At 39.8% G+C, this 15,518-nt stretch overlaps 1 protein-coding gene across 1 annotated transcript in view; it reads left to right on the forward strand.

Annotated features, from left to right (window-relative positions):
• kcnh8 (potassium voltage-gated channel, subfamily H (eag-related), member 8) overlaps positions 1-15,518 on the forward strand; it is a 77,550-nt gene that overhangs the window by 52,162 nt on the left and 9,870 nt on the right. The window contains exons 11-15 of the mRNA XM_084738993.1: positions 7,235-7,449; positions 9,502-9,540; positions 11,693-11,970; positions 12,538-12,653; positions 12,928-13,007. Of these exons, the coding sequence (XP_084595119.1) occupies positions 7,235-7,449; positions 9,502-9,540; positions 11,693-11,970; positions 12,538-12,653; positions 12,928-13,007 (728 nt within the window). The remainder of the gene's footprint in view (positions 1-7,234; positions 7,450-9,501; positions 9,541-11,692; positions 11,971-12,537; positions 12,654-12,927; positions 13,008-15,518) is intronic.

Below are 15,518 nucleotides of genomic sequence, written 5' to 3' on the forward strand. Positions count from 1 at the left end.
ACAGGCTTTTCTGACACCATACTGCCATCATATAAACCAAATATTGCTCTTTCCAAACTAACCAAACTCCATAGGCAAAATCAGTAATTGCATGACAGGAAATGCCTGGCTGTCAACTAGTCAATGGGCTGATGGGCTTGTTAGCATTTGACAACAACCACCATGTATTGTGGAAAATCCTAATTTTATACGGAACTGTAATATTTAACTCTGGATATATTTGTCTCATGTTGTGCAATGAAGGTTTATTATGTTAACAAGCATCTTGTGTGATTGATGATAAAAAAATAATAATAATCATAATGATAAAGATTATTTATATAGGATTTATCAAAATTAATAGAGGCTTGACAGTGTCACAGAGGATAGTAGAACAGTACTGGGATCTCTTCTGGTTCAGCTTCATCATCGATCAAGAACGCATACATGATTTCTTCAACCATAACTCTCTGGCTGTGGTCGTCTGCAGACTACAGGTAGCCTACAGATGATCTAACAGGATGTTTCTGTCATTTCCTGTATATTCTTTGAAGTATGCTGGAAACTGTCTGACTTAACTGCAGCTTTTTGTCACCACCCCCTGCTGCGACCGCCTGGTGTCATCGGCTTTCCAGGCGAGGTTCAGTTCGTCTTGAACGAGCCTGATATCAGCTGCCAGTGCAGACTTCTGTGTAATTACAAGAGAAATATGAAATTTATGGAAAAGGTTTATTTTAATGGTGGGTTAACCTGAATTCAGCAATTTCAGAGAAAGTGTGGGGGTGCTAAAATAGAAATTAGCCTCTCATTAATGGAGGAATAAGGTTGCAAAACATTTGCTAAAGCTGCAATTCAGGCTAAGCTAAGAAAAGATATTTCTTTATTCATTAAATTATAATAGTCATCATTTTTATATAAAGGGTTATGCAGTAGGAGTCATTATGTGAAGTTCTAATGAAAGGAAAAATAGATGAAATTATATAAAAAAGACTCCTCAAGGGAAAAACTGCTTGATATTTTTTTTATGTATGAGCCACAGCAACCAGTGGCAGACCACCTCAGGAGAACTGACCCACATGATGAAACTAGTTCAGCAGACCCTTCGACCACAGCAGGTGGACGGTGTAAATGGTTCTCATATGACTGGTTTCTTCATACGTTTCTAGAGCTACGGGGGGGGGGGGGGGGCATCCCCCCTTGTTATCAAAATTACCAAAATACGTCCACCTTGTTCATCTGCTCCCTTTAGTAGCAGACAGAGTGCAGGGCAGAGGAGTTATTTAGTGTAGTTGAACATGTTTGTGTGGTCTGCCTGACTCACTGATCCTGACTGAGGTTTGTGCAACTTCAAATCTATGGCCTGGTTATATTATTAATGTATTATAAGCAAAATACAAAACTGGAAGGGTCAGTCATTCAAATGAACAAATCACCTGCTGACTGCAAATGCTGAGGTGCAAAGTCACTTTTGTTTCTTTTTTATCATTTACTACACTTGCTGGGAATAATAAAAATCTGACATACATTTATATATGTCCCATAGTTATCCCTATATGCACTGTATTTTGATGCAGATTGGATCCTAACAGTTTGCAGATTACAAAAGATTCTCTATAGTTATTCTATTATAACCAGCAGCCAGTTTGCTTAGCAACAGCTAGCAGGCAGAGGGAAACAGCTGGCTCTGTTAAAAAGGTAACAAAGTCCACCTACCAGCACTCCTAAAGCTCACTAATTAACATGTTATATCTCATTTATTTATGTTTCTTTGCTGTGTGCCCACCCAAGAAATAGTTTGACACATAACTCCCATCTAAAAGTCTAGTATAGCCATACTTTCAAATGTTTCTGTGGCATCTCAGCACAGCTGCCACAGTAGTGGGTCAATCACACGTGGCTGCGAGCACTGTCATACAAATAGTGCAGGTATCGTTTGACCGGAGACGTACTCCTTTGTACTCTCTTACCTTACCTTAAGGGTATTGTGTGGAAGAGTATTAGAGGCAGGCATTCAGAAAAAAATGAGAGGAGGAAGATATTTTTTTTACATTTTGAGAATTAAGTCGAAATGTTGGGGATACCATTTCAACTTTATTGTCAACATTTCACCTTATTTTGCCACTGATTTATTTTTTCTTATTCCTGATCCCAGTGCTCAAAGTTCAACTTTATTCTTGACATTTCAACTTTATTCTAAAAGTGCATTTTTCAAAAAAAAAAAAAAAAAAAAAATCCTTGCTCTCCTCTCTTTTTTCCCCTTAATGTGGCACTAATATTCTGTCTAGTACTCACACACAGTCTTACTAATTAATAGGGTACATATCTCATTTATTTAATTGATGCCTATATCATTGCTGTGCACCTGTGCAAAAAGTACTCTGACACATTGCTTCCCTTTTAAACCACACCTTGGTAATATTACACTTTTTTCCCCAAAAAAAGTTGAATATTCCTTGAAATGATAATTTTATATTGGCAGAGGTATCTTTTTGTGATTTTTCTTGTTATTTCTGCTCTCATCTTCATGAAAATGTTACTCATGAAAAAATGGTTTTGGAACTAATTCAATACTGCTGAAACTCTCTTGTCACCATCATAACCTCCCTTGGATACATCTGCAGTGCATCTTCCTACTCAAAAACACAAATTGTGTGAAACTTTGGCACTGTATTAAAAACACCACAGACATCATACCTATGTCTTGGTGCGGAGTACATCTGAAACATGCAGACAGCCCTCAGTTTAGCTGTACTCCCCACCGTGCTGTATAATACAACCTCTTGTTCTCTTGACATTAATGGATTTTGCTATCTGACCCTCATGACACAGAGTTACAGACCAGTCAGACACAAGTGTGTGTGTATCAGGAATGTGTGTGTGTGTGTGTGTGTGTGTGTGTGTGTGTGTGTGTGTGTGTGTGTGTGTGTGTGTGTTTAAGTGAGTCAGCAAAAGCTGAAACAAAGATCTGAGTCTTAAACTCCATCCATCATTTTGTCTCTGTTGGTGTGGTATTTAGAATTTTTTTTTTATCTCAATCCCTGTTATCGTGACTGGGCATGTGTATCTATGTGTGAGTGTGTGTGTGTGTGTGAGTGTGTAATGTGTGCCTACCTGTCGTTTGTCTCAGCACCTGCATGCAAGCTCTCATGTTGAAAAAAAAGTTTGTGTTTGGGCGTGTGTGGAGTAGGAGGAATTGTTTACTGGTGTATGGACTTGTGTTGTGTGTTTGTGTGTGTGTGGGTGCATATGTCTGTGTAGGCTTGACAGGCGGAGAACATTGTCTCTGTGCTCGCCTGCTGACTGTGCAGAAGGTCAGGCTGACATTGAGTGTCTGACTGAAGAAGAAAAAAGCTTCTCTTCCTCTGTTTCTCTTTCTTTTTCTGTGTGTGTGTGTGTGTGTGTGTGTGTGTGTGTGTGTGTGTGTGTGTGTGTGTGTGTGTGTGTGTGTGTGTGTGTCTACCCCCCTCTTCATTGTCACACTAAAAGTCTGCAGCCACAGCTCAGTACCACATAATAGAGAGTGGGTGAGAGCGAGGGAGGCCATGTTGAGAGACATGAGACAAAGACAGGGAGCGGATGGGGAGAAGGTGGTGTAGTGGAACATCTGACACAAATGAAACAGAAGTCAGGGGGCTGGACTGAAGAGAGGCAGAGAGAGAGAGAGCAGAGAAGAGGAGGTAGAAAAAGGAGTCAAGTGACAGAGTTCAAGACAGAGGGAGAGAGGGAGCAGGGTAGAAAGGGGTAAGAGAAAAAAGGATGGAAGGAGGAAAACTAAGGAGAGTGAGATCACAAAACAGAAGGGAATACAGCTGAGCAGAGGAGGTAGGGAATGAAGACTTGAGAGAAAGGAAGACAAGAAGTGAGAAAACAGTGAACAAAGGATGGATGAAGGAAGAAAGGAAAGGAGGAAGGAAAACTGACAAAAGGAAGAACAGAGGAACGGAAGGTAAACAAAACAGAGAGGAATAAAGAACAGAAAGAAAGAAAATGGGAAAGGAAAATAGGAAAAATGGAAGCAAGGAAAGAAGTCAAAGAAGGAAGAAGAGAAAAAAGGAAAGGAGGGCAGAGAGCAAAGAAGGAAACATGAGCAGAAGAAGGAAGAAAATAAGGAAAGAAGATAGGAAGGAAAAAAGGAATAATGGGAAAGAAGAGAGAAACAAAAGCACTAATGAAGGAAGAAAGAACAGAGGAAAGAAAGGTAAACAAAACATGGAGAAATCAGGAAAGAAAGCTGAAAAGTAGGAAAGAAAACAGGGAATTATGGGAAACCATGGAGAAAGCCAGGGAAGGAGTAAGTGAAGGAAGAAGAAAAGGAGAGAAGACTGAAAATAGGGGAAAGTGGTGACAGAAGGAACTGATAGGAAACATTGTGGAAGCAAGGGCAGAAGTTAAACAAGGAATAAGAAAAGAAAGAAAACAGGGAGGAGGTGAACAGAACAAACAGTGAGTAAAGGAGGAAGGACTTAAACAGGGACACAGGAAGAAATTAATGGAGGAAGAGAGGAAGGAAACAAAAGATATGGCTTAAGAGAGAGGAAAGAAAATAGAAGTTAAGCTGAACAGAAGAGAGAAAATAGAACAGATAGAAATAAAGACGGAAAGGGGGGAGAGGAAAGGAAAATGGAGGAAAGATGGATAGGAAAGAAAACTTGAAATGAGAAATGAAAGAGGGAGAGAAAGAATGAAAACAAGGGGTATGACAGTTATATAGAAAAAACAAAAAGAAAGAAGAAGAAAAGACAGAAAGAAATGAAGCAGGGCAGAGGGAAGGCAAACACAATAGAGAGGACAGTGAGAAGAGAATGAATACAGAAAAGAGAGAGAGGCAGATATGAGGACATAGAAATGACAAAGGGTTTGATATAGCAGGAGTGAGAAATCTCAAAACAGAGCAGGAGGGAGAGAAGCAATGACTGAGGTAAAAAAAAAAACCCAGCACACTGGAAGACAGTATGAGAGACTGAGAGGGAGGGGAGAGGAGGGGAGAAGATGGGAGAGGAGGGGGGTTATGAACAGTCACGACTGCCGCTCCATCAGGCTTGGTGTAATTGAGCTGCGTTCACAGTTCACAATGACCATAATGAATATTTTATCACTGCTTAAGAGGCATTAACGCTAACGGGGTACTTAGCTTCGTCCTGTATGTATGAAGAGAATAGGAAACAGCTGTCAACACCAAACAGTGAGACTCATTGTGTTTTATACATAATAATCACAGACTGTAAACAGAGATTTTTCTGGTCATTCACACTCTACTTAGTCATGTTCTTATTTTGTTTTTACAGTGGTGTTAGTGAACGATAGCTCTTGTTACTTGAGTTTTATGTCTTTTACTTAATTAAGTTCTCACCCTGTAGTCTAAGCAGTCGATGCACTCGAATGACCATTTGCACTTTTGATTTTAACATTATCTGACAAGTAATTAAACAGTTAAAATCAATGATTTTACATTTTTGTTAATATAAAAATGCAATAAAAAAGCCAGTTGTTGGCTGTTTGTTTCCAGTTGCCTTGCAGTTTTTCACTGTGTGGTAAAGAGCTGCAAGAGGTAGATGAAGAAGTTACAGTTGCCAGCAGCCTCATTTGGCAAAAGCCTTAATTACAGTGACCTTACATGATTTTGGAAAGACAGTTTGATGCTAATTTTATTTCCTCATGTTGGCCTCAGTCATGGTTCCTAGTGATCCTACTTGAAAGAAGTAGGCTCAAGTCCAGAATATGGCAACAATTTAAACTAAACTTTAAGTCATAGCGGTCAGATTAATATTAGTACCATATCCGTACTTAATAAATCATTTAATAATGCTTTACAGATCAACTTCAAGTGATTAATGAGTACAGGTATGGGGTTGCCAGGCTGTGAATAACTCATTTGCAAGGGTTTATCCTCCTCTAGCATGACCTTTTTTTAGCGTTTTAGTTCATCGATGGCTCATTTGACCACTAAACTTTATGGAAAATAACTGCAGCACATCTGAACCAACCTCCATTTGTATAAAACATATTAACATTTGCAACTGCAGACTTAATGGAGTACAATAAGAACCCTTTATTAAAGTCATTTATAATAGGAAAGAACTTACGGTGTTGGTTAATAGTGAATGACAAACCTGTTTCTTAATGTTTTATGACTTCATGTCAGAGGGAAGGGTTGAGAACAGCACTGGAGATGATCAGGATTCAGTGTAAGAGGCACATCTGCTGTCCAGATGCTTGCTGACATTCTGCATAGGAGGGGACATTCTGGGGACCTTCCATAATATTCCCTTAAAGTTCTCTAAAAGTGTCTCGAGCCTTCACAGAACATTAGGGACATTCACTGAAATGTCCTCTTCTGGTTATAAAAGTGCTGCAGTTCAGAGTTTTCTGACCAAAAGAGGACATCTGAGGAATGTCCCCAGTATTATCTAAAGATTTGGAACATTTGTCACTTTATTTAGCGTGTTTGATTTTGGCCATCCTTGCCTAAGCCACTTCTGAATGTTCCTTAAAGATATGCCAAATAACACTGGCCCCTACCCAGAACTCTGCATCGTGACTGCCTGGGAACGTTCTGGCAACATTAAAAGCCAATGTCCTTTACACGTGCGGACAGTTCATAGAACATTCTTGGAACATACGGTTATCTATCTGGGATGGTCTCCTAAAGTTTCCCCGAACTTCCTGAATGTTCCCCTGAAAGTCTGCCAAATAGTGTCCCCCTACCCTTTAAAAGAACCCCACATTGTGACCATCCAGCAACATCCTTTACACAAGTGGGGGCATTTTCGAAACGATCTAGGAATGAACAGTTTCTAGCTGGGATGAAGACTTGAGCAGAGTGTTGAGTAGACAGGTGGTCTTCGCAGTCCCAGGTGACAAAATGGACTGAAGCACAATGATTAATTCACAGCCTTTAATTGTGCAAACAGACCAACATTTCAACAGTGCTGTGTCTTCATTAGAGTCAGATTGGACATAGACATGAGGCAAACAACATACAGTCAGCCTAGACCAGCTGTGAAAATCATCAGTAGATAATTGGCAAAACAGGGTTTCACATATATTGGATAATAGCTTCTGTATCGTGCTGCTCCAGAACACCTCACACACTCCAATCTGAGTGCTGCCTCAGAAACTCTTCGGTAAATGGAAGATCTGAAGCATGGTGCAGAGACTCTACAGATGAATGCACCCTGAACCCTTTTAGCACAGAGTAAACATTATGCTGTGACCCTTATTATGACCTCCCTCGTCTCTGTCTCTCTCTGAGCAGGTAAAGGTGACCTGATCGGGGCGAACCTGTCCTTAGATGACCGAGTGATAAAAACCAACGCAGACGTGAAAGCCCTGACCTACTGTGACCTGCAGTGTATTAACCTGAAGGGGCTGTACGAGGTGTTGGACCTCTACCCTGAATACTCACACCATTTCGTCCAGGACATCCAGCAGGACCTCACATACAACTTGAGGGAAGGACATGAGACACACGTAAGTCCTTCCAAGTAGTACTGATACTGTCTGTGCTGGGTGCCATTGCAGTATGATTGAAACTGATTGGTTTTGGGTTTTTTTGTAGATTTTAACCCCAAAATATGCAGCTTTTTTTAAATTGAGCACATTACACTCATTTTCACCTTGATTTTATGCACCCAAAGTTATTATGTTTCATGCTGCAAGAGGACAATGATCCCTGTAGTGTATATTAATGAGGTCCTCTTGTGATGCTAATAGGAAGTGAAGAGAAAAATGTGGAGGAAACATAAATGAGGTGCTTATTATGCGTCTCTCTCTCTCAAAAAAAAAAAAAAAAAATTATTGTCATTTTTTACAATCAGATTTTCACTCAAATGTTTGCAGTGTTAACTTTTTTTCTTTTCTTTTGGTTTTAATACTCTACAGTACATAAACGCTGAGGCTACGTAGCACCAACAAGGATTCATTTTTAAACCAGCTAAAACCACCTAAAAAAAAAATCAATATGGGTTGAAGTGTACTCTATATTTAGAACATTTTCACCACTTTAATTTGTTGTCAGAGAGCATTTTCAGACTCCGTGGACAGAAAGTCCAAAAGTCTTTTTACCATGCAGGACACAAGAGTTGTAGAAGTTTGTTAGTAATTGTCAGTTTGTGTTATTGTTAGGTTCGGTATGACTTCAGTGTTTTAACACGTTAGTTTTAATTCGGATTGAGGCGCTGGTAAACCAGTAACTCCCATGTCCTGCGAGAGAAAATGATTTTCTGTGAGGTTTTGTAGCTGTGAAGAAATCACAGACGGTGACTTTAGTAAAGGCCGTCTAACACTTAAGTGGGAAAAATGTTCTAAATAGAGCTTACACTTAAAGTGATATTAATTCCACCAGGTTAAATCACTCAGACTCAGACAGCAGCAGCAGAAGTTTTGTTGCACCCACATAGCAACTGACATGTTTTTTATGATTGGTGTAACATTTTAGCAAGGTAAAAAACAATATAACCCTTCTCTATTATAACTTTAGCTAGCTAGCAAACAATGATCATTAAGGAACACAGAGCAGCCAAAAGTCAACAGTCAAGTCGGGACAGCACTCAATTGTTTTTAAAATTTTATTTTAATACAAGTAAGCAAGCATTTCCAAATAACTCTACTTAATTTCAGTTTACATCACTAAACGTTGATTTTCTAAGTTGATATAGTTAGTAATTGTGCAACTGTGCTCTGTTTGGTTTTAAATCTGGATTTACTCATCTGAGACATGGTTTTGTTAAACTCTGATTGGAGGTCATCTAAGTGCAGTTCTATTTTTTAGTTCTTTTGTGTGTTGGAAAGAATACCCAGAAATTAATAAGCCATAGGAATAACACACAGCAATGCAATGCATGACAAGTACTTTATACACACTTGCCAATTTCTCTGCATAATGAATCAAGGTGCTGTAATAATGTGTGAGAATGAGTGATGGGTTGAGTGAGAGGAAAGAGGGAGGTGAGATCAGCTGGAGTTTAGAGGGTAAGAAACTGACTTGTGCGTTTGTGTGAGAGAGAGAGAGTGAGGGCAGAAATAGCGGGGGCACTTGGAGGAGCTCTGCTGCTGTAATTACAGTCAGGTGTTTCTGTCTCTCCAGCCCAAACACCACTGGCCCACTTACACACACACACACACACTCCCCGCCGCAGGGCTTTTAGGTGAAGCTAATATGAAGCGGGGCAGCCCAAATCTCAGGACTGGAGTTAAGACAGGAGGAAGAAGGCTGCTCAGGATGGAGGATGTGTTTGTGTTTGGGAGGTGGAGGAGATTGCTGTTGGGATATTACTGTGCAGCATATGAGCACAACACAATAGTATCAGTGCGTTAGGGTAAATTATTTTCCATCACTGGATCACCGCAAGCCATATAGTCATTTATTATATTCTTGTGTCCGCTTTGTGAAAAAAAAAAAAAACCGCTGAGCATTGTGAAACAGCTCCTCTGTAATTTAAAACTGAGAAAAGAAAGGTCACTTCTTGATTGCTTTGTCCTACAGTTCATTTACTGGATATTATCTGTCTGGCTCTCTTCCAGGTTAAGGCCAGACTGTCTACAACAGCTCTCGATGCACAGGTAACCGATCAGAGTACAAATACTTTGTAAATGTACTTAAGTGGAGTTTTCAGGTATCCCGCACTTAACTTTAGTAAAAAATTTTCCAACAAATTGTTACTTTTACTCCCAGTATTTTAACTCAAATAGCTGTAGTTTCTACTCATTTATTTTAAAAACATGCTTGATACTTTAGTTCTAATGTATTTGAGGGGAATTATTAATTATTATTTTTTTTATTTATCATTGTGAGTCAGATCTGAGTCAGATACATTCTCATCAGTTATGGTAGTTGCTTAACTGTGAAGAAAACAACTGTCAATTAGACCCTAATGGCAGAGTTTACATATTGTGCATTTAAATATTCTTTGAATTATATTTAAGCCATAATATGTAATATTTCTACATTAAAATGTCTTTAAAAAGCGAGACACTTTATATATCTTATATATCTGTAATTGTTTTCTTACATTATCCAAAGTATTTTGAAGCAGTACTTCGACCATTCTTTTTTCTTCTTTTTTTTTTTTACACATCTGTGCTTATACTTGAGTAAACAATGTGTGTACTTTTGCCATCTCTGCTGATTTATGATTTACAGTCTAAGTGGCAAAATGCTCTGAGACAGGTACCTCAAAAGATGTCGATCACCCACCCTGTTTGTTGATACCGGCCCACGACGTTGTAGTCAGACCGCGATACAAAATAATGAAGCGCAAATTAACATTCAACGACAGATCAATTTCTCCATCCCTCTGAAAAGTCTGCAGGGCGACACAGCAGCAGACCTCCAACACTGATAATGGACTCGATCACTCTTTTAGACTTAATGATTTTCTTTTTTTTTTGGTCGGAACGTTGAAGCAGGGGAAGATCAATTCTGCAAAGAATGAGTTAGCAGTCATTAAATCACTGCTGCTCCAGAATAGAGGGCGATGAAATCCTCTACATGCTGTCAAGCTGCTCTCTGAATGCTCAGAATCTGCACAAATAACACAAACATAATCATCTGCAGTCAGATATTTTACAGAAAAATCAATTCAGCTGTCGGAGCAATTAACCTCACGCTGGGTTTCCACAGAGAGAGCTGGGTCATAGGCCACTGATCAATAGATTACTGTGGTGCTTATTTCAGTTATTACCTGATCGTATCCTCATCTTACGGTTGATCAGCATCCCGGCAATTTAGCACAACTGCAGACCCTTGACAGAGGAGGACACAGGTCTCCATGTTTATTAAGCCTGATGTCAGAGTTCGCCAGCGTTCCCTTCATTACTCTGCAGGTCACAGTTGCGGTCTAAAATGTTGATCCAGGGATATTTGCTCAACCTTATCACTCATAAATCCAGCTGAGTGGTCTGCTCCTTGCAACTGGAAGCAAATAGTGCATATATATGTATTGAAACCACCTCTGCGTATCTCAGGGACATAGTAATAACTGTACAAACAGAGATTAGTGTATTCAGTATCTTCAGAGGAAGCAGAAAAAAAGAAGATTTTCTGTGACACAGAATACCAAGAATTGCTAGGTTTTTGAAAAAGAGACATTTAAGCAAATTTGACTTCCATCAAAGCCGATGCTTCAGATGACTCAAATCAACATGAATAGATTTTAATTTCATAGCAGCTCTTTGCTTTTTCCGTAGTTATGTAATCTCCAACAGATCTCGAAGTATCCAAACTCAAAAGTTGTATTTCAAAATGTCCCCAATCACAGGCAATTGATAGTTGTCGCTACTCTCAAAGATTCTTTTCATGTGCATTTTAAAGGAGTAATATATAAGTCCCTAGTGTTCAAAAATGAGTACTGCAGTCCAAATAGAAAGTTGGAGACATAGGTTGTATTCCTTTTTAATAAACGATCTATGGTTGAAGCAGGTTGTTTTGCCACGCCCCCTCTTCCACAGACTTGAAGTTCAGGTGGGTTGCCTGCAGACTGCAACTACACTGAACAGAAGCGCAAGACAATTGTAACTTTATAAATGTACAATAACAATTGACAAATCAAAAACAGTTATTCCACCTCGAGAGAACATGCTGGCTGTAGTGTTATTGTTGAAATTGTTGAATGGTTCCTTTATCTCTGATGACATATCCTGGTCATTTTATGATTTAGTACAGTACCTTTATTACAGATTTCTCCTTTGTTTCTGTTTTTCATTTTGTTTCCAGTCTGGGGTGGGAAGGAACGGACGAGTGGTTCAGGGCTATCCGCCCATCATCGAGGCACAAGAGGAACAGGAGGAAGATGAGGAAGAAGATGAAGATGAGGCCATGTCTGTGTCTCTGTCATCGGAGCGGAACCGGGCGGTGAACCTCAGGGACACGGGTGGGAAGTCTCCACTGAGCCGGCCCAGCCAGAAGACCACAGGACAGAGCTCCAGGAGGTCTCAGAGGAAGATCCAGGAAATTACTCTCACCACTTTAGATCCTTCCAACCTCAGCCCCAGGTGAGTTTTATCACCACTGATTTTCCTGCATGTGTAGGCCTGTGTCTCTGTCACTCTGGGTGTCTGGTTTTATCATTTTTAGCTCAGTACATGTGGTGCAAACTAGGGCTGGGAACTTTTGCAAGTAAAACATTGTTATTATTAGAGGGGTTTAAATCAGATAATTTACATTTAATTGGATCACTCAACAGTAGACTGTTGGCCACCAACATAAAACATAAATAAAAGCCCCTTCACACCAACAGCAGGTCTGAAAAGGCCATAAAGTTTTTTCTAACATCCAAATACTCAACTACAAGTTGGGAAAACTACTAGTTAGGCGTTGGGGGCATATATACACCCTCAAAGTGCTATTATGAGTGCACAAGATACAGTTTTTCCAAATTTCTAATTAATTCTATGGGCACAATATTCAATTATCATATAATACACTTATGCACTCGTGTGCATGAATTAATCAAAATGTGGGAACAAACTGTACTTTGTGCACATGCAATAGAATTTCAGAATAGAGCTTTGCCTCAGTGTATATTTCTTTTTGCTCAATGGCCCTCTGTGTTTCTGCAGGATAGTGGACGGTACTGAAGACAGCGAGGGGACGGAGAGTTCCCTGGCCTTCTCCTTCTCTACCAACAGTGGCTGTCCTGTCAATGAACCAACCAGTGCCTCAGCATCCGCCACAGGTCCTCCTGTCCTACGTCACACGGCCGTTTACCTCTCAAAAATGACACAACACTATTTACAATCTCTTTAAGTCCCCACATCCTGTGAAGTGGAAAATGTTCACATCCAAAGCCCTGCAGCACTGTTGTGTAATGAGGGTGACTGAATGAGGATGATTTCTGTTGATGCCTACAGTATTTATCAGCTGCTTTGTCGCGCTAACTGCTGGTTGCACATTTTTAGTTCTTATTTCTACACTTGAAGTGATTTGTAACTTGCTAATTTGTGTCACAGACATGCTGCAGATCAGCACCGCAGAGCTTGCCGCAAAAGCAGAGGAGACCAGAGGACAATTGCGACACCTCGACCAGCAGGTAGGACTCTGTTTGTGCGTGTGTAGTGAGAGAGAGAGGCAGAGACACAGACAGATGGGCTCAGGTATGAGCCATACTGTGGGGCTATAACAGCATGTCAGCCACAACACAGGTTAAGGGATTGAGAGACGTAATGAAGCAACAAGCTATAAAAATAGACATAGAGAATGTGTAAGAAAAGGTTTCTTTCTAAACCCTCTTTAATACCAGACAAAAACCCACCTAAACCCACTAACATCTATCGTCAATGGGAAAGAGTACAAATCAGCATTGACTCTGCAGTGGTCACTGTTTTCATCAGCTATAGTTCTGATCAGCAGTGGTGGAAACTTGACACCCAGGTGAACACAAATTTTCACTGGCAAAGAATTTTTGTCGGCTGCTTGACTTGACTCGGTTTGACTACACCAACAATGTTGAAGCCTTCCTCTAACCTAGACCAGGCGTTTTTTTTTTTTTTTGCAGGGTGCCTAATACAGAACAAGGTGTCCCACCAAATAAAAGGGTTGGCCTGTTTTATTATCTCACTGATGACATGACAGTTCACATATTTTTTTTAGGTTATGTGAGCTCAGAGATGATGTCATCAGTTCAAAAGGATCAGCATGTGCTGTGACATCACAGATGATGACATCACAGATGATGTCACAGCTGATGATGTCACAGTGATGTCACAGGTACAGAAGTTAGTATATATAGGTCAAGCAGATGATTATAGACTAAGTTCAAGCCAACCCGCTCCCTTACAGGATGACTTGGGGGGCGGGTTGCCAACAGGCCCGTGGCTACGATGGTTGTACTCGTAGCCTGAGTGTTCCGTGTAGAACACTCATAGGGGCCTGTTGCACTAGGAAGGTCTAAGCCTTCCTCTGGCTGAACACAACCCGTTCCCTTACAGAATGACGGTCAAGGGCGGGTTGCAAAAGGTTCTTAGGGTAAGATGGGACCTGCTCAATGGTGGACAGTAGTGAAGTACATTTACTTGAGTACTGTACTTAAGTACATTTTTTGAGTATTTGTACTTTACTTGAGTATTTTTTATTTGTTTTGGAAACTTCTGACTTTCACTCCACTCCACTTTTGAGTCCACTACATTTCTAGGAAGGTTGTTGTTACTTTTCGACTGAGCTTTGAAGTCAGCTGTTGGTGTTTTTTCTTTTCTAAAATGCAATTGGTCACATGTTGTGTTCCTCACAGAAGGAAACCAATCTCAGTAGCTCCTCTCAAATGGGACTGATGTAAAAGCAGAAATATATCATCCAGGCGCTCTCTGTAACGAGAAGAAGCAAATTCTCCCTCTTTCATTCAAACAAAAAGCGGTAATGGTAACGGCAGGAGAAAGACAAAATGAAATCTCAAGATGTTATTATAATTATTCATTATTCCAGGTAGCTTTTAAAGTTGGATTGTTTTTATCGGGGTGAAAAATACCACATAATTCATGTATAAATCGCCTCTGAAGCCAGAAAGAAATCTCAGTTATTTAACAGACTTGGAGAACTTCTTACAGTTAACTTCAATCTAATTTTATGATGTGATTTTAATACAGTTACATCAGAAAATGACAATAACTGTCCTTGTTGTTTTTGATTGTATTTCTATGCTGAAGTTTTTATAGGTGTTTCTATAGGTTTTGTGTAGCAGAGTGGTTCTACAAGCAGGTCAGTGCATCATTAGATGGTTTCAGAGAGTTACAAGCTTCTGTAAATGCATTGTGAAAACAATACAGCATGTATTGATATTAGAAAATGTACTTTGTAATTTGTACTTTTGAATACTTAAGTATTTTTAAAAACATATACTTTTGAATACTTAAGTATTTTTAAAAGAAAGAACTCTAGTACTTTAACTCAAGTAAAATTTTGACTGAGCGACTTTCACTTGTAGTTGAGTAATATTTGACCAGGAGTATCTATACTTTGACTCAAGTACTGGGGTTGAGTACTTTGTCCACCGCTGGACTCAGCACAGTGAAGTTTGCACCGCTTGAAGGTGTGTGTTCAGCGATGATGTGTTTGTCTTTAGCAGCTGTAAAATGGTGGATAAACATTTTATTTCCTATAAATTCCTCACAATATAAGTCCCCTGTTATTCTGCTGTCCAAAAGTCTTTAATATGAAGCAGTAAGATTAGGAAATGTCGGGGTTTTATCTGCAGTAAGTTAACACAACTCCTGCTGTTGAAAGCAAACAGGAAGCAGTAAAGTAAGCAGACATCTGAAAGTGCAAATAGCAGCACATGAGACACTTAACTTCAAATCACAGAGATTCAGCTAGAAGCTACAAAAGTGCTGAGAGATCAACACACAGACTGCTCTCCTGCCCACACATGAGTTGAGTCTCCCATTTCCAGCACACATCCGAAAAAAATACAGAAAGGCAAGCTTGTCTACTGGCAATGGGAAAAGGGTCGAGTGCCTATTTTTAGTGGGTATAGCTGCGTTTAAAATACTCAAATATATGTGCTCATTTTGATAGAAAACCAGCAGTTCTTTTCATCTGTGACAACAAC

This window comes from Lutjanus erythropterus, chromosome 16, assembly GCF_056507025.1.
Source record: "Lutjanus erythropterus isolate fLutEry1 chromosome 16, fLutEry1.hap2, whole genome shotgun sequence".
NCBI classification, from domain to species: Eukaryota; Metazoa; Chordata; class Actinopteri; order Lutjaniformes; family Lutjanidae; genus Lutjanus; species Lutjanus erythropterus.